At 38.5% G+C, this 27342-nt stretch overlaps 2 protein-coding genes across 2 annotated transcripts in view; one reads left to right on the forward strand and one right to left on the reverse strand.

The window, feature by feature from the left end:
• PJVK (pejvakin) overlaps positions 1–6027 on the reverse strand; it is an 11905-nt gene extending 5878 nt beyond the window's left edge. The window contains exons 1-4 of the mRNA XM_007937231.2: positions 5817–6027; positions 4912–5107; positions 3715–3856; positions 1461–1578 (exon numbers count right to left, since the gene is read on the reverse strand). Of these exons, the coding sequence (XP_007935422.2) occupies positions 1461–1578; positions 3715–3856; positions 4912–5107; positions 5817–6027 (667 nt within the window). The remainder of the gene's footprint in view (positions 1–1460; positions 1579–3714; positions 3857–4911; positions 5108–5816) is intronic.
• A 5866-nt stretch (positions 6028–11893) lies between these two features.
• On the forward strand, positions 11894–26959 carry PRKRA (protein activator of interferon induced protein kinase EIF2AK2). Its single transcript, XM_007937417.2, has 8 exons — positions 11894–11958; positions 12539–12708; positions 17396–17477; positions 19781–19859; positions 20898–21015; positions 22404–22498; positions 23344–23518; positions 26802–26959. The coding sequence occupies exons 1-8, from the start codon at positions 11894–11896 to the stop codon at positions 26957–26959; spliced, it is 942 nt and encodes a 313-aa protein (XP_007935608.1).
• Positions 26960–27342: the final 383 nt, after the last annotated feature.

Here is a 27342-nt window from a genome sequence, read left to right on the forward strand (position 1 = left end):
AAAAATCATGAGTAATTAGAAATCTGACTACTTTCAGCAAAGCCTGAATATTTATTTCTTATTCTGCTCTATCACATTTTCAGAGACAGAAAGCAAGCTTGACAGGTTCAAAACTCATTTTCCCCTCCTCTCTGTTCCCTGTTAAGAAAGGGCTATTGATATGTTTTTGTTTGTTTAAATGCCAAGTCTAAGTTAATAATGTGACCTCCTAAAAAAAAAAAAAATTCACTGCCATCAAGTCAATTTGGAGTCATAGTGACACCATTTGGGTTTCCTAGGCGGTAAATATTTATGGAAGTAGACTACCTCTTCTCCCACAGAGCAACTTGGTGAGTATGAACCTTTTGGTTAGCAGCTGATTGCCTTAATCACTGAACTGCCAGAGCTCCTTCCTTGGGCCCCAGGACTCTCCAATCCCTAACTTCCTGGCAGCCAGTGAACTTTGGGATCATTGAGTGCCCTAAGCAGTGGAGAATGTCCATTATTACTTCCATTTTCATTCTTATGTTCTAGCTAAGGGAGTATTATCAAGAATGCATGGGTAACTAAGGGAGGAAGCTTGTTTTGGTGGTATATTTCAAGTAAAAGTAGTATTTATAAGGCTAGCATATTGCTTAGAGACAAACCAAAAATCTAGTTGCCATCAAGTAGATTCTGACTCATGGGGACCCATGTGTGTCAGAGTAGAACTGTGTTCCAGAGAGTTTTCAGTGCCTAATTTTTTTGGAAGTAGATTACCAGACCTTTCTTCCAAAGTACTGCTGGGTGAGTTCAAATCTCCAACCTTTCTGTTAGCATCACGCACATTAACTGTGAAACCTGTTGGCACCATCTGTTGCCTATAGCTGATTGTCAATAAATGTTTAATGAAAAAAGACTTTGTTGTTGTTGTTGTTACTGTAGTAATAAGAAGTAAATTGAACATGTGAAATGTACAAATCTAAAGTGAGCTTCACTGAGATACAACACAAGATGGTAATTTTTATGAAGCACTTGTACTTTTGAAGTAATTTGGAGCGGGCCACAAAGGGAAGTTGGGTCAATGATAAGTAAAACCGAAGTAGGAAAAGTTCTTACACCAAGATGTCCTAGCTTAGGTACCCTGATACCTTCAGGCATCTTACTGTCTACCTACTTCTCTATTTGCCACCATCAAAAACTACCTATTAGTAGGTCACTTATTATGTCTCCTAGAAGGGTGAGGAATACTGTCAATGGATTGCATTTTAGATGGGAGTGGTGGGCGAGGAGTCTACAGAAAAGAAAGATTGGAAATTTAGAGAAGCTAAGATCTTTTACAGATACTTCATCCATGCACAAGAATGACAATGCTGAAGGTATCACTCTTCTATAATTACCGACATCCACAAGCAGGGACAGAAAGAGAGTGAGAGGAAGAATCCAATTAAATTTTAAAAAATAATAATCATTTCAGTGTTTCATGCAAATCGTTCACTCACCAAAGACACCATCCAGGTAAATGAAAAGTTCAAAAACACTGAAAGCTATGGTTGTACGAGCTGGAAAAACAATAGCCTTGTCTCTTCCTCTGGGATTTTGTTCATCCATAAAATGAAACTATAAGAAATAAATAAATAAAATTTTTAAGGGACGTAACATGTTAACATGTAAGGACTGTTTTTTAGAAAAATGAAACATCTCCTACAATCATACAAGGAGCTCTGGTAGTGTAATGCCTAAAGCATTTGACAGCCAACCAGAAGGCTGGCAGTTCAAACCCACCAGCCACTCCTCGGAAGGAAGGTTGGGCAATCTACTTCCGTAGTGATACTGCCTCAGAAACCCAAGAGGGGTCGCTATGAGTCAGGGCCGACTCAACGGCACATAACAACAACAACAACAATCATACAAATAAATAAATAACCTCTCAAAGTAATGAATTATCCTATTTGAATTTAAACTGTTTATAGCAGAGGTAAAAATGGGATTCATGATCTATATTAAAGAAATACTTTACCGCTTTCTCACTTATTTTGGTACTGGAGTCAATGATATTAGTACTATCACAATGGAAATGCTTTCTAGGTTTTTCTTCCAGCTGCAAATACTGGTAAGCAACTGTGTTATGAGGTATAGTTGAAGCTTTTCAGCCTACCCTGCCTACCATCCAAAGAACACAATATATAAAGCTATTTCAGCAGCTTTCCAAAGCAATCGCCAACTTATTTTCAAGTAAATTTCAATTCATGTCTCCCAAGTAGTCCAACTTTAATCAGAATTTGGGGGGCATCTGAATGTACCCACTAAACAGAATATTTATTTGTAAAGACTTGAAAAATTATCATTGAACCATTTCTTTCTATCTATTAGTTTTAATAAAGCCAATCAAGTCATTATTAGGTGTCACTGACTGACAAGGACAAACAATATTAAAATTGAGCTGAAAGTTAAACACAAATAATGTTCAAAGATTTTTAAAAAGGTTTTAACACTGAATGAAAGATGTTTGGCCACTGACAATATTTTAGAGTAATTATTTTAATTTAATGTTAAATCATAAATTCAGCTCAGGAAGAGCATTCTAAAAACTAAGATTCTTGATATGACTAAGACTTCTAAGGTCTGAGCCAAATGTCTTCATCGTAAGTGACTCCATCTTGTACTTTTCTGTCATAATTGATAAGCCTGTCACTTCTGTAAGGTTTCACCTGTACCTTTGACCTAGAAACAAGCAGTTCTACAGAAAAATACAATTCTTCTTGTTCACAGAGGTATTGAAGAAACAAGTTGTGAGAGACGCATTCATAGTTAGAATAAACTAATGCTAGAGACATGCTTATAGCTCTTCTGTATTAAAACACTTTTCTTTCCTTAAGCATAAGAATACTTAGCATTTTCATTTGTGATTGTTCTACTCTTTCAACAAACTCCGCTTTCATATTTTAGCAGAGTCCACCAGTATAATGCAGATCTAACTATTATCATTCCCTTGGCCTAGGTGATATAATGTACCAAGAAACATGTGACTTTGGTGGCTGTTTGATTCTCAGAATATGCCTCAAACCGCTCTCTATAGCACCCAGTATCTATATTTTAAAACTGTTTCTGGAAACTTATAGCCAGCCAAAATTTTGTCACCTAGAGCCACCCTGACAAAGAAAACAAACTCCTGCAGAGCTGGTCAACCAAGATTCTAGCACCTGCAACTTTACAAATATTATCCAAACAAGTATACCCCAACTATACCTCCCCCATTGTGGTTTTCATCTGTATAAACCTCCATATCTTTGTATCTCCAGAGAGTATTTTGTCAAATGTTTTAACTCTGCTTCCCTGTTTTGCAAAACACTCTTTTGTTATAATAAACTCTGTTTATAATTTTAAACACTTACAGTTTTGTTTTGCTCTGACACTACTTATAAATTTTCAAAGTATAAACTCTATCACTTAAAAATAATTCAACTTAAGCACTCGATTTTTATGCTTAAAACACCATTTACATAGTAAAATGAGGACCTCCAGTATGTACATTATTTTACAAGGATTAATGTTTTCATTGCATTACATTACACATGATCAGAATCCAAGTTTTTGGACTTTTCTTTCATATTCTGATTAAAAACATTACTGTGCAAACCTATACTATTGTAGCTTTATGTCAAAAATATATGCAGTTACAAGTGCCACTAGAAATTGAGTAATTTTTAAAATTCTATTTTAGTTAGTGATAGAAGCCTAATGAGTGTGGTTTACCCGCATTGAATCCCCACGAATTCCAGTATGCACAGACAATGAGCACTGCCGTGTGGTTCGAATGCTTTCCATGACCACACATAGTACTGCCTTTCTGCTGTTCCTCGATTGACGGATTAGGCTGTGGTCACAATTAATTTTTCTAAAATAAAGAAGAAGACATTCACAAGAGTCTATAACTTTCAATTACACAGAATCAATAAAGTTTTTGCTTCATGTGCTATTATTTCATAGTCCATTTTAACTAAAAGTAAGGCAGAGAAGAGAAAGAAGGAACACAAACAGACACATGTATACCAATGTCCAATGCAGCACTTTTCACAATAGCTCAAAGGTGGAAACAACCAGAATGTCCATCAATAGATGAATGGATAAACAAAATATGGCACATACACACAATGGATTATCACTCAGCCATAAAGAGAAATGAAGTCCTGATACACACCACAACATGGAAGAACCCTGAAAACATTATGTTCAGCCAAGTCAGGCAACTACAAAAAGACAAATACTATACGATCTCACATATATGAAATAAACAAATATATAGACACCAAAGCTTATTAGTGATTACCAGGGAAGGGAAGGAAGGAGGAATGAGCAACGGGGAGTTTTCACATGGGGAGCACTAGTTAACTTAACAGTGGTAGAGCAATAAGAAAAAGACAGGGTGAAGGGTTGTGCAACATGATGAGTGTAATCAATGTCATTGAATTGTATGTGTAGAAACTGTAGAATTGGTGAATGTATTGTGTATGTTTGTACCACCATTTTTTTAAAAAAAAAAAAAAAAGGAAAGGCAAGGCAAGCTTAAAACAAAGCATAAAGTATGCCAAAAGAGATTTAATAATCTGTTTCTCCTTTCTATCTTCTTAAAGTACATTTATTACAGCACTCTGTTGAAGAAGATCCTTTAGTACATTTGCTGCAGGTAGGTTCCTGTATTCTTTCAATCTAATAATTTAGTAAATGTGTGAAGAGCCAAAGCAATTTTCTAGAACAATTAAAAACTCCCTAAGCTAAGTGATTTTCCATATCTACCATCATGCAAAGTTTGGATACACTAATATGTAGTGCTTCAAATAAAATAAACTACACTAGAAAATACAGCCCAATGTTTTAAGTTTTGTAGTGAAATTCATATAGTTAAAATATGTAATGGAAACGTTGAAATATGTCAAGGATTATTATAATAACCGAGTAGTAATTTCCTTGAGTAGTGTTGAGACTTCAACTTCCTGTTTGGTTACGACACCAAATGAAGCTTTTACTGCGATGGAATCTGATCCGGCAACGTTAACCCCAACGTCATTCACAATGTGGTTGCCTCGCCTTCCATAAAGGGAAACATCTGACTCGTCTTCATAATTCAGTAATTGATAAGATGAAATACCTTAAAGAAAAGGAAATTAGTGTATTTTAAATGTCTTGAATTCCTCTAAGGTAAATTATATTCAGTAACATGTTAATTTCTAATTTAAGACTCAAATACCCAAATGTTAATAAATACCCAACAATTTAAACCAAGATTTAAAATAACAATTCAATTAATTTGACAACAGAAAGAAATAAATAGCCAGAATTCTTAAAATGAACTCCAATTCCCTCTTTGGTAAGCAGAACTTCTGAAGAATTAAGGTTCACTGGATGGCTGGAGAATAAGCAAGTGTTTATAAGAAATAATTTGTTAAAATGTCAACTACCAGTTATTTAATCTAGCCCATAAAATACATTTTAGTTTACCGACTGTAATAACTGAATTGTAATAAATAATTACAAATTACTTGTATCTCCAACACCTCATTCTGTGAGATAGGTAGACCAAATAATGCCTCTATTTTATGGACTGTCATATTTTATATTAATTTGATTACAAACAATTTAGAAAATAATTGATAGATTTGAAAGTTATTTCATCAATATGAAATGTTATATAAGTTCCAGGCATTGTTAATCTTATTACTACTATTGTAATAAAAATTGCTCTTATCAATGAAAACGAGTGTCAGTATTACTAATATTAGTAATAATATAACCTGTGTTTAGGTTACTCATAATATAGTTGAATGAGTAGTTATTCCCAAACTGACATTTAAACTTACCAGCTGAAATTTCTCTGTCTCCTAAGAGAATATCTTTGAGTGTAAAAGGTGTTGAGGTAAATTTATATCTAGGAAACAGAAAGCATCGCTTCTTTTTCACCACCAGACTTAGGGGTTGGTATTTATCAGCTTCACTGAGGCTTGGAACAGGAACTAACCTCCCTCCATCTCCAACTTGCTTGACAAAGCTCTCGGTAGCAGCAGCAAACATATTAATACAATATAAAAACGTCATCAACTGCAACTTCCAGATAACAAATCCATATTTTCAAAGAATAAGGCACAAAATTAAGCCTAGCTTGCTTTTAAATATAATTATATACATTAGAAATCCAAAGCACACTTTTCACCAAGTAGTTTACCAGTGTAGAATCGTAGAACTTACAACACTGCCTCCCTGTGTGTGCTCAGGTAATGAATTATAGATCAACAGTGTGAAATGATATACTAAAAGCAAGTCTTAATTTGGAATGACAGTCTATAGCACTAAAATACATACAGAAAACTAGTAATTTAAAAATATTACCAATGTTCTTGATCAGGGTCACAGTTAATAGTGGTTTGCAGGTAGCAGTGGGCCAGTTTTGAGAAGAGCATATAGCTCTCTGGAGAACAATGCAATTTAGGCTCTAACATTAGCTCCAAATACCATCTACAGTGGATCTAGTCCAAAAGGAAATCCTTCGTCCAATTTAGACAACAGAAAAGTGTTGAGTCCTTATAGCATACAGCCCATGATTTCAGCATTTCACTCATTTTCCTTTTTTGTATGCTGTGGCGCAGAAGGTAAGCACTCGGCTATTAACCTTAATGTTGGCAGTTGGAACTACCAGCAGCTCCTGGGGAGAAAAACGCGGCAGCCTGCTTCTGTAAAGATGATAGCCTTGAAAAATCCTGAGGCAGTTCTACTCTATCCTGTGGGGTTGCTGCAAGTCAGAATGGTCCCAGTGTCAACAGGTTAATGCTTACAAAAGAAAGCACTTAATAATAAATATCAGTTCACAGAAGGGGAATAATTGTATACTAATCTTTTTTTTTTTTTTTTCATCTTTAACTAGCTTGTTTATTCAAATAATTAAAGGCATTGTTGCTGTTTTACCCTTAGCTTTCCAAAAAAGGGAAATGGTTTTTTTGGTTTGGCTGTAGATTGCATTCTTTGCATATATGCTCTTGAAAATTTAGAAAGTTTGTTGTTTTTAATAATGATCTTATTTTTGTATTAAGGGTACAATAATGACACATTTTTGTAAAAATAATACATAAAAATTATGAAATGTGAAGCAATAAAATATAAAAAACCAAACTCACTGCCGTCAAGTCAATTTCTACTCATAGCGACCCCCTCCTTGGGTTTCCAAGGCGGTGTCTCTATGGAAGTAGATAGTTCAATCTTCTTTCCAAGGAGTGGCTGGTGTGTTTGAACCGCCAGCCTTCTGGTTAGCCATCAAATGCCTTAGGCACTATGCAACCAGAGCTCCCATAAATGACTAAAATAAAAGTTACTCCAGACATCTTCATCCAAAAACATACACTGTTACCATTGCGAAAAGGTAATTTCAGATATCTGTCTATGCATGCATACATATAGGAAGATAATACATAAATAGAAATACTTGTACAGCAACTGGAACATAAGGTGTTGTTATTAGGTGCTGTCAAGTCGGTTCTAACACTGCCTCATCCTGCACCATCCTCCCAATAGTTGTGATATTTGAGCCAACTGTTGTAGTCATAGGAGCTCTGGTGGCATAGTGCCTAAGGCCTCTTCACTGCTAACTAGAAGGCTGACGATTCAAACCCACCAGCCACTCCTCAGAAGGAAGGTTAGGCAATCTACTTCTGTAGTGAAACCACTTCGGAAACCCAAGGAGGGGTTGCTATTAGTTGGATCCGATTCCATGGCAGTGAGTTTGGTTTGGGTTTTGGTTGTGGCCATTGTGTCAGTCCATCTTGTTGAGTGCCGCCTTCTTTTTTTTTTTTTTCTGATCCCTATTTTATGAAACATGATATCCTTCTCCAGGGTCTGGTCCTTCCTGATAACATGTCCAAAGTATATGAAATGAAATCTCACCATCCACAAAGTATTCTTGCTGTACTTCTTCTAAGCCATATTTGTTCTTCTGGCAGTCCATTCTGTATTTACTATTCTTCACCAACACTACATTTCAAATGCATCGAGTCTTTTTCAGTCTTCATTAGTCATTGTCCAGCTTTCACACGAATATGAGGTGACTGAAAGAAGAGCTGAATTAATAGTTTCACCATGAGCTAAGTTTATTTCTAAAGGATCCCTCTGAAGTGAAGAACAATGGTTATTAAGAATTTGAAGTTCAAGTTATTACTTATATAATGAAAATTTTGCTCTTTAAACTCATCTATTGCTTTCTATGAAAGATGAAGAAATTGCATTATGTAGAACCCTTTTTTATTTTGCCCTCTCAGCCCCTAAATTTACTAGTTCTGATTTTAGTTTTACATTTTTAAAAAAAATTTTATTGTGATTTGGGTGAAAGTTTACAAAGCAAATTCATTTTCCATATAGCAGTTCACATACACTTTGTCTTATGACATTGAGTGCAATTTCCCGCAATACAACAGCTCTCTTCCCACTTCTTCCCTATAGTTACCTCTTCCTGTGTCCCTCCCTCCCATGCACTCCTGGCCCCTGAATTGTCTCCCTGTGCATACACACCCCTTCTGCTCTCCCATGACTGATCTCTCCAAGGAGTGTATCTACCTAATATAAATGTTCAGCTCATATGCCTATCTTGTTTGGCTAGAAGCCACAGGAGTGGGTTCAAATCCAGACCAAGGGCAGCTAGGGGCCATAGTCTCAGGGGTTCCATTGGGCTCTATCAGACCCAGCAAATCTGGTCCCCTCCCCCCCTTTTTTTAAAATATGATTTTGAGTTTTGTTCCACATTGTTCTCCCACTCTATCCAGGATCTCCTACATAGATCCCCCTCCAAGTGGTTGCCAGTGGTAGCCAGGCATTATCTACTTCTTCTAGTCTCAGAGTCACATAGGCTGAGGATCGCATGGTGTACCAGTCCCTTGGACTAATAGTTTCCATGCATCTTTGGTTTTCTTCATTCTTCTTTGCTCTGGATGAGGAGAGACCCATCATTGCATCTAGATGGCTGCTTGCAAGTTTTTTTTTTTATTGTGATTTGGGTGAAGATTTACAGAGCAAATTCACTTTCCATATAGCAGTTTACATATACTTTGTCTCATGACATTGACCACAGTTTACCACAATGCAACAGCTCCCCTCCCACTTCCTCCCCATAGTTACCTCTTCCCAGCGTCCATCCCTCCAGGGACTCTTGCCCCCTAAGCTGTCTCCCTGTGCAGCCCTTCTTTCTCAATGACTGTTCTCTCCAAGAAGTGTAACTACCTCAGGTAAATGTTCAATTCATATGGCTGTCTTCTGGTTGGCTGGAAAGCACAGGTGTGGGTTCAATTCCAGACCTGAAGGGCAGCTAGGGGCCATAGTCTTAGTGGTTCCACCAGGCTCTATCGGACCAGCAAACCTGGTCCCCACCTTTTTTTTTTTTCTCCAAATGATTTTGAGTTTTGTTCCACATTGTTCTCCCTCTCTATCAAGGATCTCCTACATAGATCCCCTTCCAAGTGGATGACAGTGGTAGCCGGGCACCATCTAGTTCTTCTGGTCTCATAGTCGTATAGGCTGCAGATCAAATGGTGTACCAGTCGCTGGGACTAATTGTTCCCATGAATTTTGGTTTTCTTCATTCTTCTTTGCTCTGGATGAGGGGAGACCCATTGTTGCATCTAGATGGCAGCTTGCCTGCAAGCTTTTAAGATTCCAGTTGCTACTCACCAAAGCAGGATGTGGAACAATGTTCTTGTATAGTATGTTATGCCAATTGAGTTTGATGTCCTCTGTGACCATGTGTATACCAATCTTTAAAAAAAAAAAAAAAAAACACTAAGTTAAAGCCACATTACATGTACCTACTGCCAAAAAGTCAATTCAGATTCATAGCAACAACCATTGGGTTCTGAAGGTTGTAAAGGTTTACAGAAGTATATTGCTTCACCTTCCCAAGGAGGGGTCGCTGAGTCAGATCCCACTCAACGGCAGTGAGTCCTCTCATGAAGCAGCTGGTGGGTTTGAACCATCAACCTTGTGGTTAGCAGCCAAATGCCTTTCCCATTACACCACCAGAAATCCTTACATGACATATAAGTAACTGTATAAACCTCAGTACATAGAGATTTTTACTAACAAGCTGGCACATGATCACATCTGTTTGAATAAATCCTGCTGTATTTATTTTCTTTTTGTCTTATCATTATTATCTCAGTTTCCTAGCCTTTAAAGAGAGCTGTATGAGGTTTTGGCAAGTTTTAAATTTTGTGGCTAAAATAAATCCTATAAACAATAAACCTGGGTGCTGCCATCGTTGTCATGTGGAGGTTAATGTATTTTGAAATAGGGGCTATGTGGTGCTTACAATAAGATATTCATCAAAATATAACTTTAACGAATAGTAATCAATATACAGGGAGGAGCTCTGGTAGCATAGTGCCTAAGGCACTTGACTGCTAACCAGAAGGCTGGCGGTTCAAACCCACCATCCACTCCTCAGAAGGAAGATTGGGCAATCTATTTCCATAGTGATACCGCCTAGGAAACCCAAGGAGGGGTCACTATGAGTCGGTGGGACTCGACAGCACATAACAAAACAATCAATATACATATATAAAAAGGAGGTAGAGTAGGAGGAAGAAAGAACTGGCTTAATTCAAGCCTCGAATAATGAAAATCCATCTGATAAGGTTCTGGACATTTCATCTGCTTTCAAGTGTCTAGGACTCACATGCAACTTAAAAAAAATAAATGGCTTTTAATAGCTCTGGTAGCGTAGTGCCTAACGCACTTGACTGCTGACCAGAAGGCTGGCGGTTCAAACCCACCAGCCACTCCTCGGAAGGAAAATGGGGCAATCTACTTTCGTAGTGATACTGCCTGGGAAACACAAGGAGGGGTCGCTATGAGTCAGTCCGACTCCACAGCACATAACAACAACAACAACAACATCTTCATGAGAGCAGCACTGTACGAAGCAATTTTCCAGAATACAAACTAAGTACAGGTAGTCATTTCTGCAAGTACACAGCAAACTCCTAGAGAAGCGACACATCTAATGTTGTTGTCTGCCCCTCACCAAAGGAGGTGCAAGCAAAATTACGATCAACAAAACAGGTCTGCAGAAACTGCGTTTAATTGGAATCTAGTCCATAGGAAAGCCTTCGTTTACACCTAACGTGCCTTGCGGAGGTCCCCTGGACCAACATTCACTTCAGCGTCGCAACCAAAGCTTAGAAGACAAAGGAGTCCGCTCCGCTACTGCCCAATGACCATAATGGCAGGGTTTGGGAGCCAGGGCTTTCACCGTGGGCGTATCTACCGCGAGGCTCGATTCTCTAGCTTCGGGCCCAGGCCTAGGCAGGCGCCCTACACTTTTGTATTCGGGATTTTGCAATGTTTCTTAAAGTGACCTAGCTCCCAAAGCTTCAAAAGAAAAAAAAAAAAATGCGTGAGCTTCAGGCCTCCTAGACTGGGCCCGCCCTGACAAGCCATCTCTCCTGGCAGGAACCCGGCTCCTTTTAAGGACAAAAAACCGAGTTGTTATGGGCGGGCTAATGCCAGCACGGCCAGGTGCCGAGATGGTGCCGAAACCGCCACTGGGGAAGGGTCAAGGGCGGGAGCCAAAAAAAGCCAGGGCTGGAAAAGGGGCGGGGTCGGAAGGGAAGAAAGGCGGGGCCGGGAGCCGAGAACCGCGAGCGAGGCGGGGTCGAGCTAGGAGACAGGCGGGCAGAGGGGGGAACAGGGGAGGCGTGGCCGGGAGCCGGGGATCGTGGCTGCGGTGCCGAGGCTCTGACTCCGCCCCCTCGCAACAGGGACGCAAGCAAGGAAGGGTGGGGGAGTGGGAGGCGAGGAGGCGGTGGCAGCGGCGGTGGCGCTGGAGGGCTCCTGTCGGGTTTCGGCCGACCCGTGGAACGAGGACGTCCCTCCGCACGGCTCTTTCTGCTTCCACCAAGCCGTTATGTCCCAGAGCAGGCATCGCGCTGCGGCCCCGCCGCTGGAGCGCGAGGACAGCGGGACCTTCAGGTCAGCGTCCGCGCAGCTGGGGCCGAGGTGGGCAGGGTGGAGGGCGGTGGGGCGGAGACGCACAGGCCTGGGAGCCGGCTCTTCTGTGGCATTCTGGGTAAAGCCCCTTCTAGGCACTCCTGCCTCCGCCCCGCGGCTGCGGGTGGTGCTCAGTTGCTCGGCCCCGCCCTCTCGGCGGCGCGCGCGGGCCGGGGGTCTGAGGCCGGCCCCGCCCCCCTCGCGGCTTTGGGCGGTGCGTGGCCGCTGCTTCCCAGAAGGCCTAAGCTCAGAAAAGGATTGAGAGCTTGGTCTTGAACAGGGGCAGCAGTGGCTTTGGTCCAGTTACCCTGAGAATCCCTCCTATCCGTATTCAAGTTACCTCCCTAAAGACTTCCCTCACGCTGTCCGCCCTTGCCCAGTGCCCGCTGCAGCGGAGCTGGAGACAGGTGCACCCAGGCCTTGCCACCTCTGGCTGCTGAGAAGCTGGGGCACTTCTTTTACTGTTGGTGGCTGTCAGAACTGAACTCTTTATGCTTCTGCTTGCTTTTACGCTTTGGCATGCAAAAAGTACACCTCCTTTTTTCCCCCCTGGTTTTTGCAGTTTGGGGAAGATGATTACCGCTAAGCCAGGGAAAACGCCGATTCAGATATTACATGAGTATGGCATGAAGACCAAGAACATCCCGGTTTATGAATGTGAAAGATCCGATGTGCAAATACATGTGCCCACTTTCACCTTCAGAGTAACCGTTGGTGACATAACTTGCACAGGTCTGTATGCACAGTTAACCTTGAGGACCATGTAGGTTGGTAGTCAAGACGTGGTATTATTTTCCAGTTCAGAAAGATGTCTTTTTTGCCAGAAACAGCTATGGGGAGAAGACACTTTTGAAATCATGACACCCCATCTTAAGTCATTGGGACATTCCAACTTCTTCTGATTTTCTCACTTCTGGATATTAAGAGAAGCTTAGAAACTTAAAATATATATACACACACACACATTTTTATATATATATATATATATATATATATATATTTGTTTATGTGCCGTCGAGTCCGACCCAACTCATAGCAACCCCTGCTTGGGTTTCCGAGGCAGTATCACTACAGAAGTAGATGGCCCCATCTTCCTTCCAAGGAGTGGCTGGTGGGTTTGAACCACCAGCCTTCTGGTTAGCAGTCAGGTGCCTTAGGCACTACACTACCAGAGCTCCCATATATACATATTTATATATATCTCCAGGCCTCTGTAAGGCTCCTCTCACATGGAAGGAATTAGGAAAAGCAGAAAGTCTCTTGGAGCAGACATAGCTGTATTAGTAGGTGCTGTCAAGACTGTTTCAGATTATAGCAGATGCAAGGAAGCATGACCCCAGACATTTTCTGAGCCGTCACTCTCTTTGGACTCATTTTGTGTTTTGTACCACACTTGATTCTATATCCAGGCAAATTGAAGAAGGGCAGAAGCTTCATAAATTTAGCAAACTTCTAGTTCTTAAAATTGTACAGGTATTTTATAGGATGTTATTCTCTTATTTATACACAACGAAACAGGTTCAGAGAGATTATAAGTAACGTGGCCAAGATCACATAGCAAAGAAGTTTCAGAGTTCAGCTTTATACTTTATAATGGTGTGAACTTGAGCAAATGGTAACTAAAGTTGCCCATCTGGAAACGTAGACATTATTATTTTTTTAATCATGATCTATATAATTGCAAACACAAATTTTGAATATTAAATTTCATTTGGAAAAATACCAAGAAAAAAACAATTCAGTAAGAAAGCTGAAATTCCACCATCTAAAGACATCATTTGCTTTTGTCATTGGAGTCTGCAGTCTGCTATTTTCATTAAAGTCACTTTAAGAAAATTTTGAATCTTTTTTGTCTATGTAAGGTAGGTAGGTGGATTGTTGATGCTAGCTAGAATGCACCTTGTGTGAACCACAGAGTCAACATTTCATTATTGTTTCATCTAGTCTATTTTTAAATAGTCAAAATTCAAGAGAAAATAATGATTTTTCTCCCTTATTGTAGTTTAGATTGGAAGCTCTGGTGGCTTAGTGGTTAAAATATTTGGTGCCTAACCAAAAGGTCTGTGGTTAGAACGCACCAGGTGTCCCATGGAAGAAAGATGAGGCAGTCTGCTTTCATCAAGACTCATAGCCTTGGAAGCCCTATGGGGCACTTCTGCTTTGTCCTGTAGGATCGCTGTGTCAGAATTGACTGCAGGACAATGGGTTTGGGTTTTTTTGTTGGTTTAGACTAGAAATTGACAACTATTCTGCCTACTAGCTCTTATCTTTGCACACTGCCCTGTCTTCCTATATAAGCTTATCTGCCTACATGGCTTTTAATACTATCTAAAGCATGATGATTCTGAAATCTCTATCTTTAGTCTGGGCCCAGTTACAGAACAATATATCAAACAGTGCTTGATAGGCATGTTCACTTGGATAACCCAAAGGCACCTGAAACTCTTATTGTCTCAAACTGAACCCATCTTTCTATTCCCCAAACCTATTCTCTTTGCATTCCCTATCAATAAAGGCACCACCATCACCCAGTTGCTCACATTAGAGTTTATCTTCTTGACCTTTCTTTCTTGTCTAGTCTGTAACCAAATCCTACCTCCTAAGGGTCGCTATGAGTCAGGTCTGACTCGACAGCACATAACAACAACAAGAAGTATCTCTTGAATTTGTCTCCTCTCTCCCTTGTCTCCAGGCCACCTGGATTAGAGCAGTCTTGTAGATACTCTTTCCCACTACTATTCTGGTAATGTCCAGTTCATTTTCCACACTACCACCAGAGTGTTTATCCTAGAATTCAAATTTGTTCATATAATTTCTCTGCTTAAAATTCAGTCAGTGGTTTCCCCATGGATAAATACAAATTTCATAGCATGATTTACACCCTTGCATCTCAAAGTATGGTCAGCAGCATTAACAGCACGTGAGAGCCTGATGAAAATGTGGAATATCAGGCCCCATCCCTGACCTTCTGGATCAGAGTACACGTTTTAACTAAATTTCCAGGTGATTCCTATGTACATTAAATTTTGAGAAGCACACATTTGCAAAATCTATCTCCTCACCCCTAACTCTAAGCCTTTTATCTAAAAATTTCTTCCCTCATGCTTTTGCATGACCAACTACTTGGGTCTCTTAAAAATGCTGTCTTTCTGTATGTTACCTTTAAGCCTTTGTAGGTGGTCTTTTCTCTGACTAGAATATTCTTTCTAATCCCCTCTCTCTCTTTACCTTACTACCTTTTACTAATCTTTCAGGTTTCTATTTACATATCTCTTCTTCCGTGAAACCTTTCTGAGTCCTTCTCAAGAGTAGAGGAGCAGTACCTCTTACGTGTTCCCCCGACCTGCACTTAGGCCTGCTTACTATTCCATTTCACATGCCTTTTTACTGGGTTGTATTCTCTGTGCCGAAACCTCTGTATCCCTGTCATCTATGTTAGTAGATAAACAACTATGGTTTATGTGTCCTTTGACACATGAAGGGTCACACTTGAAATCTCTGGGCCCCTCCTTCTTCCCTCCACATCGAAGTAATGGTTGTCAGCAGTCAGACACCACTTCTTTTGTGTGTGATTTGGGTGAAAGTTTACAGAACAGATTGATTTTCCATGCAGCAGTTCATACATATTTTGTTTCATGACATTGAGTACAATTCCTGTGATATAACAGCTCTCTTGCCACTTCCTCCCTGTGTCTGTCTTTTTCTGTGCGTTCCTCCCTCCTCAGCTATCTTCCTGTACAAATACTACCCTTCTGTTCTCCCACAATTGATCTAAGGAGTGTACCTACTTGGTGTAAATGTTCACCTTATATGCCTGTCTGTTGTGTGGCTGGAAGCTCACTCACTCAGGAGGGACTTCAGTTTCAGGCCTGAAGGGTGACTAGGAGCCACAGTCTTGGGAGTTTACTAGTCTCTTTCAGACCAGTAAGCATAGTCTTTTTTTTTTTTTTTTGTTATGATTTTGAGTTTTCTTCCACATTGTTCTCCTACTCTATCCCGGATCTCCTGCACTAATCCTTTTCTGAGTGGTTGACAGTGGTAGCCAGGCACCATCTAGTTCTTGTGGTTTCATGGTCATATTAGCTGAGGTTTGCATGGTTCACTAGTCCAACTGTTAGTTTCCATGCGTCTTTGTTTTTCTTCGTTATTCTTCGTTATCCGGATGAGGAGAGACCAATTGTTGCATCTAGATGGCTGTTTGCAAGCTTTTAAGACCCCAGTCACTACTCACCAAAGTAGGATGTAGAACAGTGTTCTTGTGTCACATGTTTAATTGTGCCAGTTGAGCTCAATGACTCTGACACCAGTTTTGAAAGGTTCTTAATAGCTAGTTCGAACTCACATGTAAAAAGATTAAATTTACCATTTACTAGGTATGGATTAGGAGCTCTGGTAGCACAGTGCCTAAGGCACTTGACTGCTAACACCAGAAGGCTGCCAGTTCGAACCCACCAGCCACTCCTCAGAAGGAATGTTGGGCAATCTACTTCTGTAGTGATACTGCCTTGAAAACCCAAGGAGTCACTATGAGTTGGGTCCAACTCGATGGCAAATAACAACAGGTATGGATTGCTTACTAAAATTTAGACATAAACCTTTATGATTAGTGAGTCTTATGCCCCCCCATCTACACATTTAACGGATAGAGATTGTGTGGAATACACATAATGTAGGTACCCCTCCTTGGGTTTCTGAGGTGGTATCTCTGCGGAAGTAGATTGTCCAGTCTTCCTTTTGAGGAGTGGCTAGTGGATTTGAACCTTCAGCCTTCTGGGTAGCAGTTAAATGCCTTAGGCACTACGCCACCAGAGCTCCCTTTAAAGAGATAGAGTTGTATGGAATACACATAACATAAGCTAGCACCTTCGGTATACAAACCTTCCCCCGAGTTTAGCCACTGTGTAGTCATGAGTGCTGAATGGTTTGAGTCAGTATCAGTGGGCTGTCAAAATAAAATAGTGCATATTTTGCTGTCAAGCTATTTTGCTACAAGTGGATCCTTCAAAAGAAATTATTTGTTGCCATCCAAGAAGTCAGTTCCTGCTGTTTAAAGAAAAAAAAAATTGTTTCTAGGAATAAGAGAAGAATAAAATATTATCTCTTCAGAAAACTGACAAAGTCTACTTTATTACAATGTTATGCAATAAATATATATAATGGAGAAATAATGATAAGGGTTTTTATACAGATATGCATAGATTTAAATATATAGAACTTTTAAAATTGTGTTTTTTAATGTATTTCATGAAGTCAATATTTTATTATATATAACTACATATAGTACATATTTTTATTTCCGTGTGTGTGTGTATAGATAAATATATAAAGATAACCTGTAGTGACTTTGTTTTGTATTAAAACACCTCTGCATATAAAGAATTTTTTATAAAGGTACTAATTTTTTTTAACCTTCATTCAGGTGAAGGTACAAGTAAGAAGCTGGCGAAACATAGAGCTGCAGAGGCTGCCATAAACATTTTGAAAGCCAATGCAAGTATTTGGTGAGCTAAATTTCTTTGTATTCTGCAGCTCAAAAATATCATGGCTGAGGTAAGACTGAAAGTTTGAACATACAAAAGCAACAAAGTGGATGGTTTTTAGTATCTTAGCTCAAACATTCTATTTCCTTGTTAAAATCTGTCATCCATTTAAAGACAACTTTAAGAAATTAAGTCTAACAAATAGCTATTAAATGAAACTCTCATGAAATAGGCTTTACCTTTTTTTAAAAAAAAAAAAAAACTGATGGAATGCAGCAGTAGAAAACCAGAGTTTTTCTGGCCGATCTTATTGTATTAAGACTCTGTGTCTACACTGAAGAAAATAAGGTGTGGGATGGAGAAAGATCAGCAAAAGCACTTTCAGAATTCTGATTTAGGCAGAAGACAGATACCAAGTATGAGAGAATGTTAAGTGGAATATTTATTCTTGACATGTCTTTCCACATTAAATTTTTTTTTTTTTTTTTAATCACTTGAGGTGCTTTTGGAAAAAGTGTGGGTCCTGGAGCATCTCGTGTGTCGTAAAGTGGTGTCCTTTAGTTTCCACTGGGCACTCTCTGGAGCATGGCATGCCTTCACTTCTACGTGTTCAGTTATACTTGGAGTACAGTCTGGTGTAGTCTGGTCATTGCTGACCCACAGAGGCCCATGAGAATCGAGGCTGGGTGTTTTATTCCCCTGCCATAGCAACACTTTTTGCTTAGGGGTATGTTGTAGGTTCTTATTCAGTACTCCTCCCTCTTTCTAAGTCATTCTAAACCTTTTGGATATCTTAGAACTAACCAGTGCCATGACAACCCTGTAGATAAACACTTGCCCAGAGACAAGCCTTGGATCTCACATGATGCTTTTCTCTGGGTCACGTGTTATAATTGATTTATGCTCATTTTCAAGACATGCTAAATGGCATAGCAGGTATTGGGTTCTTTCCCTGCTCCCCCCGGGTGATGGCCATGCTATTTCTGTGCAGCCCAAAGGTCAACAAAACAAAGTGTTGAGTACATTCGTAGAAATGAGCGCACAGAGTGTTCTTTCTGCACATGAGCACTTCACTTTATCAGCAAAAAGGCTAACAAACTTTACTATATATTTGTGCTTCTTGACAGGTAAGATGGGAATTACTAAGCTGTAATCAGGCCTAGAGTGATTGATTTAATACAGAGACTTTCTCACTTCTCCATCACAATTATTTGGGTAGCTTCGGCATGCGGCATTGTAAGTGAATACTCTAATCTCATCTGCCTATGTTTAAAGCTTGAAATTCTGGCAGTTAGAAAAGAAACTTGAGGAAGTGGCAAGAACTAAACTTAGTTTGTCATGGAGAAATGACTCTCCAGTTGCCTAGGTGTTAGTATCATTGGAATGCAGCTTATTTAGTTTTAGGCACCGAACTCCCAAGTAACTAGTAAGTTCAGATTACCTAGCAGAAATGGTTCCCTTTTCCCTAATCAGAATCCCCATGTGCTGAAACCAGATTCATGCAGGCCATTTATTTTACACAGTATACATATAAATCTTAGAGGATTATCTCAGAACTGACCAGATGATAGATCAAAAAGACCTTTCCTACGTAGTTATCTAGATGAAAAAACAACATTTATGACCAGTATTTATCACCTTACCAGGCTAAATTTCCTGGCTAATTATTAATCTTCCTTCTTTGTGTGACTGAAACAGTAGTACAGTTTATTTAAATACATTTTTATTGAGCATTTCTTAAGAAACAGTACAAGGTTTGTGAAGGTAAGTAATGCATAGGTCCTTCCATCAACGATCTTACATATGAACAGAGAGGAATGGTGAGGGTAGACAAATAACATGTGCTTATAAGAGTGTATAAGTTATGTGAAAATTATTTCCTCAAGAACCAGTCATTCCAGGAGGGAGAGATTTTGATCCACTGGGGTGAAAGGATAGGCTTTTTTTTTTTTAAATAATCATTTTTTGTTGTAGTGAATATACAATTTCTACATGTACAGTTCCATGACATTGATTACAGTCTTCAAGTTGTGCAACCATTCTCACCCTCCTTTTCTGAATTGCCCCCCCTTCCCCCATTAACATAAACTAGCTGCCCTCTAAGTGTTTTAAGGGATAAGCTTCTTAGAGGAAGTGCATTTGAGATATACCTTGGATGACAGGTAGATGGGATGGCCATAGAAGAGATTGGAGCAAAGGGCATCCCCAGTAGAAGGAATGGCAAGAGCAAAAGCATAGAGAGTTAAAAAATGCTTGTCATTTATTTAGTAATTTGTTTTGTAACAAACTATTTTGTTTTATAACACTTTAAAATTAATGTTTAGCTTTGCAGTTCCTGACCCTTTAATGCCTGACCCTTCCAAGCAACCAAAGAATCAACTTAATCCTATTGGTTCATTACAGGTAAGTAGTACAGTTTTCCATACTTGACATTTTGTCTACTGATAGAAATGTAATAAATTGATAATATCACAGGGGCTAAGATAAAGAATTAATATTTTAAAGATGAGATGAGATTTGTTTTCTAAGTTATAACCATTAGATATTACAGAGTTAACTTGAATAATTAGATAGCTAATTATTTTTCTATTTATGTTTTCAGTTTTCATCCATATACAGTATCAGCCTTTGGTTTGTGGAATTCTCATTTGAGATTAACAGGATCTCAGTACACGTGAATGTTGATACTTTAAGAATATGTCGTGCTATTTAAGTGACAAATTTCTTTCTACTTCTGTTGTGACAGAAGATCTTATAAAGAGCCTATATCGAGTAACCTAACTCAAGAAAAGGGAAGTAGTTTGCTGATTTGCTTATTATTTATATATATGCAAAACACGCCAAGAATATACAATATACATATACTTAGCTTTGAATTTCTGTTTGCAGAATATCTGTGCAGATTATCCACATGCTCTGTTGGACAAAGCCTTCCTCATTAACCAGTCCTTTGGTCTTTCTTTTCTGTCCTTTGAGTTTTTGTGTGGTTTTTCTTAACCTTTCCTCAACCTCATCCAAGCCTTTTTGTTGTTGTCTCTGCTCCTCATCTGCTGTTGATGCGGGAGCCAGCCAGTTGTGGGTATTGAGGTCTCTTTATAACTACAAGGGAAGAGACCTTGAGAACTCATGGCAGTGATACCTGTAGAAATCCTTTCTGGTATTCCTGAAGAGGATGATAGTAGCCTTTTTATTTGAATTCTTTGATCTCAGCTTACTTTGGCTTAATAGAAGAACACCATTCTTCACTTTTGGTATTGTGGGCTAAAAATATGAAATGCTGGAATATCTGTGGGAATTACAGCATCTTCCCTCATTTTTCTACTGAATAATAGCATTATTCTTTTTAAACATATAATAGAAATGCAATCAAAACCAAGAAAGAAAACCGTTTTTGAGCCATTGCACAGTTAAATTACTAATAAAGCCTTATTAATTTTATAGGAATTGGCTATTCATCATGGCTGGAGACTTCCTGAATATACCCTCTCCCAAGAGGGAGGACCTGCTCATAAAAGAGAATATACCACAATTTGCAGGCTAGAGTCATTTATGGAAACTGGTACTTATTATTTTTCATCCTTATACAGTTAAAGACATTTGAAATGTTTTCAGATGATGAGTGATTGTAGAAATTTCTGTTTTAATATCTTTTCAAATCATTCTGTGGAGGAAAAATTGATACATTCCCATTCTACTGTCTCTGACATTCTGAGGTGGAATTTAAGAATAAGTATTTGGCTTAAGTATACTTACATGCTCTTAACTTGCTATTTTAAAAATCATAGTTTGTTAATGGAAAGATAAATAAATAATTGATTTTATCCTTTTAAAAGTCATCCTTGATGTATTAGTGACCAAAAAACCCACTCATTTTGAAAGGAAAAAGGAGTAATAAATATCTGGGAGTTTCAGCAGCTACTGTAGAAGATGAAAAAAAGTAGAGGAAGATTACATTTGAAAATAAGATGACTTAATAAGAGACTCAAAAAAAACCCAAACTCAACTGCCGTTGAGTCGGATCCAACTCATAGCGACTCCTCCTCGGGTTTCCAAGGCGGTATCGCTACGGAAGTAGATTGCTCAACCTTCCTTCTGAGGAGTGGTTGGTGGGTTTGAACCACCAGACTTCTGGTTAGCAGTCAGATGCCTTAGGCACTACACCATCAGAGCTCCCAATAAGAGAGTAGATAGCAAAAAATAACGTGAAATGAAAATAAAGTAGGAATTTTCTTTTTAAATTACAGCAGCTTGGGAACTCTGGTGGTGCTGTATGTTTGTATGTTTTTACCACTTTTGAAGTGGCCTAGGAAATGAATTTTACCATTGGCTAGATAGTTGCAAGTAATAAATAACTTTTGCCTGTGAGAGGTAGTGTAGGCCAATGCAGAGAGCAGTGGGCCAAAAACAAGATCCTGGCTTCTGTTCCATTCTTGATACAGTTCTGCTTTACAAGGTTAGGCAGATTTCTTAATCTCCCTGGACCTCAGTTTTTTAATCCATATAACAAAAGCATTGAAGTACATGATATTTTTGGTGTATTTCAATTCCAGCATTTCCTATGCCCTTCTTCCTTCTTACCAGTATGAGGGAAAGAAATGCCACATAGTTGTTAGTTTATAGATGACAGCAAAAAATAGACATTAAAAAATAGGAATTTTAATTCATGTGTACCTTGATACATTTGAATATTTGGCCAAAATTAAACCAAATGTGGTTCATTAAAAATAGAGAAATATAACTGCTAAATATAACTGTTAAAAAAAGAAACTTAAAGGCATGTTAAGAAATGTAAGAATTAGTAGCTTTATGAAGCACAACAAACAAAGATACCAGGTTAGTGAAAGAATAGGTTATTCTCTGATTAAACACAAAACTTTAAACATTAAGTCATTCTCTATGAACACTAATTTCTTTTCTAACATCTACCATTTCTTTTTCTTTATTTAGGAAAGGGGGCATCGAAAAAACAAGCCAAGAGAAATGCTGCTGAGAAATTTCTTGCCAAATTTAGTAATATTTCTCCAGACAACCACATTTCTTTAGTGAGTAATGCTCAGTTATGATGTTGATGTAATTAAGCATCTTTGGTGTAGGAAAATTTCCTTGATTTCTTGTTTAAATTCTTCAGAGTTGAAGTTTTTAAAGATTTCTTCATTGTTCAGTCATACACTACTACAATTTTAGCTGACTGCTAAATGTCCGTCAGGGTTATAGAGTTGACCAGATACAAGGTCATGGAGGAAGACAGTCAAATTTAGAATAAGACCTAAAATAATAAACCGATAGTGCCATTTTTGCCTTTAAAGTAACAATGCATTCTCAGAGAAACGCCCCCTTTCATAAGAACTTAACATCCCTGACATTTGAATGGTACTCTTCTCAAACTCAACTTGCAAGTTTCACCTTTGCTACAGTTTCTTTGTTTTTTGCTTTTTAGCTGCCGGTTAGTGATTAGTATTTAATAGAAGAAACTATAAAGATATCAAAATTGTTTTTTTTTTTTTTTTTTTTTGTAAATTGCACCATTAATAGCAGATTCCATTATCTGCAGATTTGCTTATCCTGTACCTCTTAACATGACCATCAGAAAATCTGACTGAGACCTTTGTATTATTTCAAAGTCCTTTTTAATACACTTTTAATAGATCATTACAAGTACTTTTAAAATATATATATATATATATATATATATATATATCGTAGTGTTTGTTAAATGTGTATCTTTGTTAATGTTGTCTAGTTTAAATTGGAAATTTAACCAAATGGTATCCATTTAGACGTGTTTATATAAAGTATTAAACATGACTGTTTAGCAAGTACTTTTGATTATAATAGTGTTGGAACCCAGTGCTGATGAGGAGTGTAAGTCTTCGTCTGTATTTTTCAGACAAATGTAGTAGGACATTCTTTAGGATGTACTTGGCATTCTTTGAGGAATTCTCCTGGTGAAAAGATCAACTTATTGAAAAGAAGCCTCCTCAGTATTCCAAACATAGATTATATCCAGCTGCTTAGTGAAATCGCCAAGGAACAAGGTTTTAATATAACATATTTGGATATAGGTATGATTTTTTTTCCTTTGGCTTATCTTAAGAAATTTTGTTTTTTGTGGGAATGAGTCACTGAGCTTGGGGGCTTAGGACCACAGTGTAAGGGAAGCTAAGTCGATTGGCAGCATAACATTGATGACAAGGACAGTGTTCTACACTCTACTCTGGTCAGTAGTGACTGGGGGATGACAAGGACAGTGTTCTACACTCTACTGTGGTCAGTAGTGACTGGGGTCTTAAAGGCTAGAATGATCATCTAAGATGTATCTGTTGGTCTCTCACCGTCTGAAGGAAAGAAGAGTGAAGAGTATCAAAGACTCAGACAATTAGTCCAGAGGACTGTTGTACCACATGAACCACAACTCCATTACCCTGGTATCAGAAGAACTAGATGGTGCCTGGTTGTCACTAATAACTGCTCTGATTGGGACCACAGAAGGTCCTGGACAGAATGGGAGAAAAATGTAGAACAAAATTAAAAATCATAAAAAAGACCAGACTTATTGGTCTGATAGAGACTGGTGGAACCTCCAAGACTGTGGCCTTTAGATTTTAAACATGGAGCTGAACCTACCCCTGGGGATCACATTACGGTCAAACAACAGATAGGCCTATAAAGTGAACATGCTGACACTCACGAAGAATATACTCTTCAGAGTCAACTATATAACACCCAAAAGAAAGCTTAAAAGGCAGGAAGGGGCAGGAAAGAAGGATAAATGGAAACAGGGAACCAAGGGAGGAAGTGGGAAGAGTGATGTTACATTGAGTGAATTGCAACTAATGTTATGAAATAAAATGTGTATAAATTGTTGAATAGAAAACTAATTTACTCTAAACTTTTACCCAAACTACAATTTAAAAAGTTGCTTTTTAAAATGTGTTTTGAGAATCAAAAATTTCTATTCTCTTTCTTTGAACAGGAATTATAACTATGTATAATTACCTAGCAGTAATATAGATGATAGATAATGTCACATTCTTATGAATAACTGACATCTGTACTGCTACAGAAACAAAAACAATAGCTAAGATTTACAGAGTTTTATTATGTGCAAGCACTGTTTTAAGGACCTTACATATGTCAACTTACTGAATCCTCAAACTAACCCTATTAAGTAGGTCCCATTCTTATTTCTAAAGGAGCTTTGGTAGTGTAGAGGATAAGGCATTTGGCTGCTAACCAGTAGGTCAGCAGTTCAAACCACCAGCTGCTCCGTGGAAGGAAAATGGGCCAACCTGCTTCCGTAAAGATTTACAGCCTCAGAAACCCCATGGTGGTCAGTATGAGTCGGAATTCTTACTTCTGAGTGAAGAAAGTAAGGAAAGGAAAGGATGGAAAACTTGTCCAAGATCATGTAGCTAGTCGGTGTGGTAGCTATGGTAGAGCTAGATTAGAGACAGAGTGCCAGCTGTTAACACTGTTAAACTGGCCGTCATCTGCAGCTTGGCAAATGAGAAGGCATTCTAGAACAATTACGAAGTTTGTCTCCACTTTGTCACTGTGTGCCAGTTCTGGGAGACTAACAATGCAGATGAGTCAATTTATAGCTTTTCTCCATGTCAGCCATTATCTTCCATCTTCTGTAATTTCTCTTGCAGTTTCTTATTTTGATAGCCAAATGATGGACAGATTGGCAGTCAAGTCAGTTTGACTTTTATTTCAATTTAGTTTATAAAGCTGGTTAATTGCTATTTTGTTATTTGGTTTTTGTTGTTCTTAATTTGGTGGCTTGATTTACCATAAATTTGACATGTAAACAACTTGGTTTCCATTTTTTCCAACCTCAGTGAGATGTGAGGACTTCACTTGTCAGAGCTGCTAGCACTGGGAAAATAGTGTATATGGGGGCTAAAGTAATTTTTTAAATTTTCTCTACTACTTTGGGATTGGGAGCTCTGGTAGCATAGTGCCTAAGGCATTTGACTGCTAACCAGAAGGCTGGCAGTTCAAACCCACCAGCCACTCCTTGGAGGGAAGGTTGGGCAATCTACTTCAGTAGTCATACCACCTTGGAAACCCAAGGAGGGGTCGCTATGAGTCAGGTCCGACTCAACAGCACATAACAAATACACCACTTTGGGATTGAATTTGGATCAAATGCATTGTCTTAAAATATCAAAAATGATCCAGTACCTGAGAATTAGTGCACATAGATGGTCAGAAAAGGTAGCTGATGGAAGACTATTCACTCAGTAAATATATGGGATATGGAGATGAATGCATAGGACCGTGGAAGATACTAAAGCCATAGTTGATCATGGTAAAAGAAGAGAAATTTCAATAAGTTTTTAGATTATAAATTAATCTTTTGAAATGCTTCTTGCCAATTTTAAGAACTAAGAAATAATTTTTTGTAAATATGGAAGAGCAACCTAAAAACCAGTGTTAATTTGGTAAAGAGGTTAGCTTCTATGCAGTTACCTTCAAAAAAACCTAGATGCTAGCACTAGAACGCCTCTTATTAAATTATCCCACTGTATGTGGATATTTCCCACTAAAGTGACTCTAGCTGAAATAATAACATTCAATCATGAATCATACTTTTCCTGCTTTGACTTCTTCCCCTTGGCTCATTTCAGCCATACTTAGTGAGAGTGGCCCGTCCATTGGTCGGAAGAGCATTTGTTACTTGGGTTCAGGTATTGTTTTATAAAACATCTCAACCCATTTACAATATAGAACTAGATTCTCTGCATATTTATAATCTAAGAACATGAAGACACAAGGGAGGTCTTGCCCTGAACTAGGTATTTCCTGGTTCAAACACCCACTGAAACCCTGCCTTAATGTTCATAGGAAAAATAGTCTCTCCACTCCTCTAGCAAATGTTTTTTTTTCCTTTTTAAGAATGTTCCTATGGCTCAGTAGTTAACAAACACTTTTAACTAGCCACATTAGAACTGCCTTGGGAGCTTTTCTATAAATATAAGATTCTGGACACCTCTCACCCCCAACCCTGTGTTTCGTATTGAGTAGGTTGGAGTGAGGTCTGAGCATCTAAATTGATTTAAAATTCCCTCAAGTGATTATGAAGCACAGCTATGCTTGAGAACCACTGCTACAGCTAGGCAGTTGCATTTTGTTTTTGTTATCATAAGCATGACAAAGCTGATAAATGGAGTAGTAATGTTTTTTCCCTTTGTTAAGCATGACAATGCTGTATAGAGTAACTGGAGAGTATACCTTGGGTGCTTACTGAGAAAGACAATAATAAAAACTGCATTGTTTTCACAAAGGATCTACTTTATACATGCTTGGCATTAACCATCCTATTTACTTATGTCATTACAGAAGAACTGAGTGCCAATGGACAGTATCAATGTCTGGCTGAACTGTCAACTAGTCCCATCACAGTCTGTCATGGCTCTGGGATCTCCTGTGGCAATGCGCAGAGTGATGCAGCTCACAATGCTTTGCAGTATTTAAAGATAATTGCAGAAAGAAAGTAACTTGGAGCAACTTAGAAACTCCTTCGGTAGCACATAGAAAGTTCCCTTCCCTTCCCAAGTAAAATGTTTATTACTATGTTTGAGTTTGTGTGTTGTTTCTAACTCTCTTCATAGATTACATCAACACTCCAGACTTAATTATCTCATAGCAGTTGTTATTAAGCTTTTTAATGGCTTCAACTTTGTACTGGTATATTGTATTTATAAACTTTGTACCACAAGGCAGAGTATACCACTCGTTTTACAATGCCATGCACATAGGAGAAAGAAAATGCATGTTTTTTGTTTATGATGGTTACAATGATGAAATAAAACTGCTAGCAACAGTCTTTCTTACTGGTGCTTAAACTCTTCTTTGTGCAAGGCTTTGTAAAGGGAATGCA

The sequence above is a fragment of the Orycteropus afer genome, unplaced genomic scaffold (assembly GCF_000298275.1).
Source record: "Orycteropus afer afer isolate SDZICR_OR568_19922 unplaced genomic scaffold, OryAfe1.0 scaffold00001, whole genome shotgun sequence".
Taxonomy (NCBI): domain Eukaryota; kingdom Metazoa; phylum Chordata; class Mammalia; order Tubulidentata; family Orycteropodidae; genus Orycteropus; species Orycteropus afer.

Coding starts and splice junctions, on each gene's coding strand:
- PRKRA (XM_007937417.2), top strand. CDS start 11,894: ATGTCCCAGAGCAGGCATCGCGCTGCGGCCCCGCCGCTGGAGCGCGAG. Junction 19,860..20,897: donor ATCCTATTGGTTCATTACAG/GTAAGTAGTACA, acceptor TTAATTTTATAG/GAATTGGCTATTCATCATGG. Junction 21,016..22,403: donor AGAGTCATTTATGGAAACTG/GTACTTATTATT, acceptor TTCTTTATTTAG/GAAAGGGGGCATCGAAAAAA.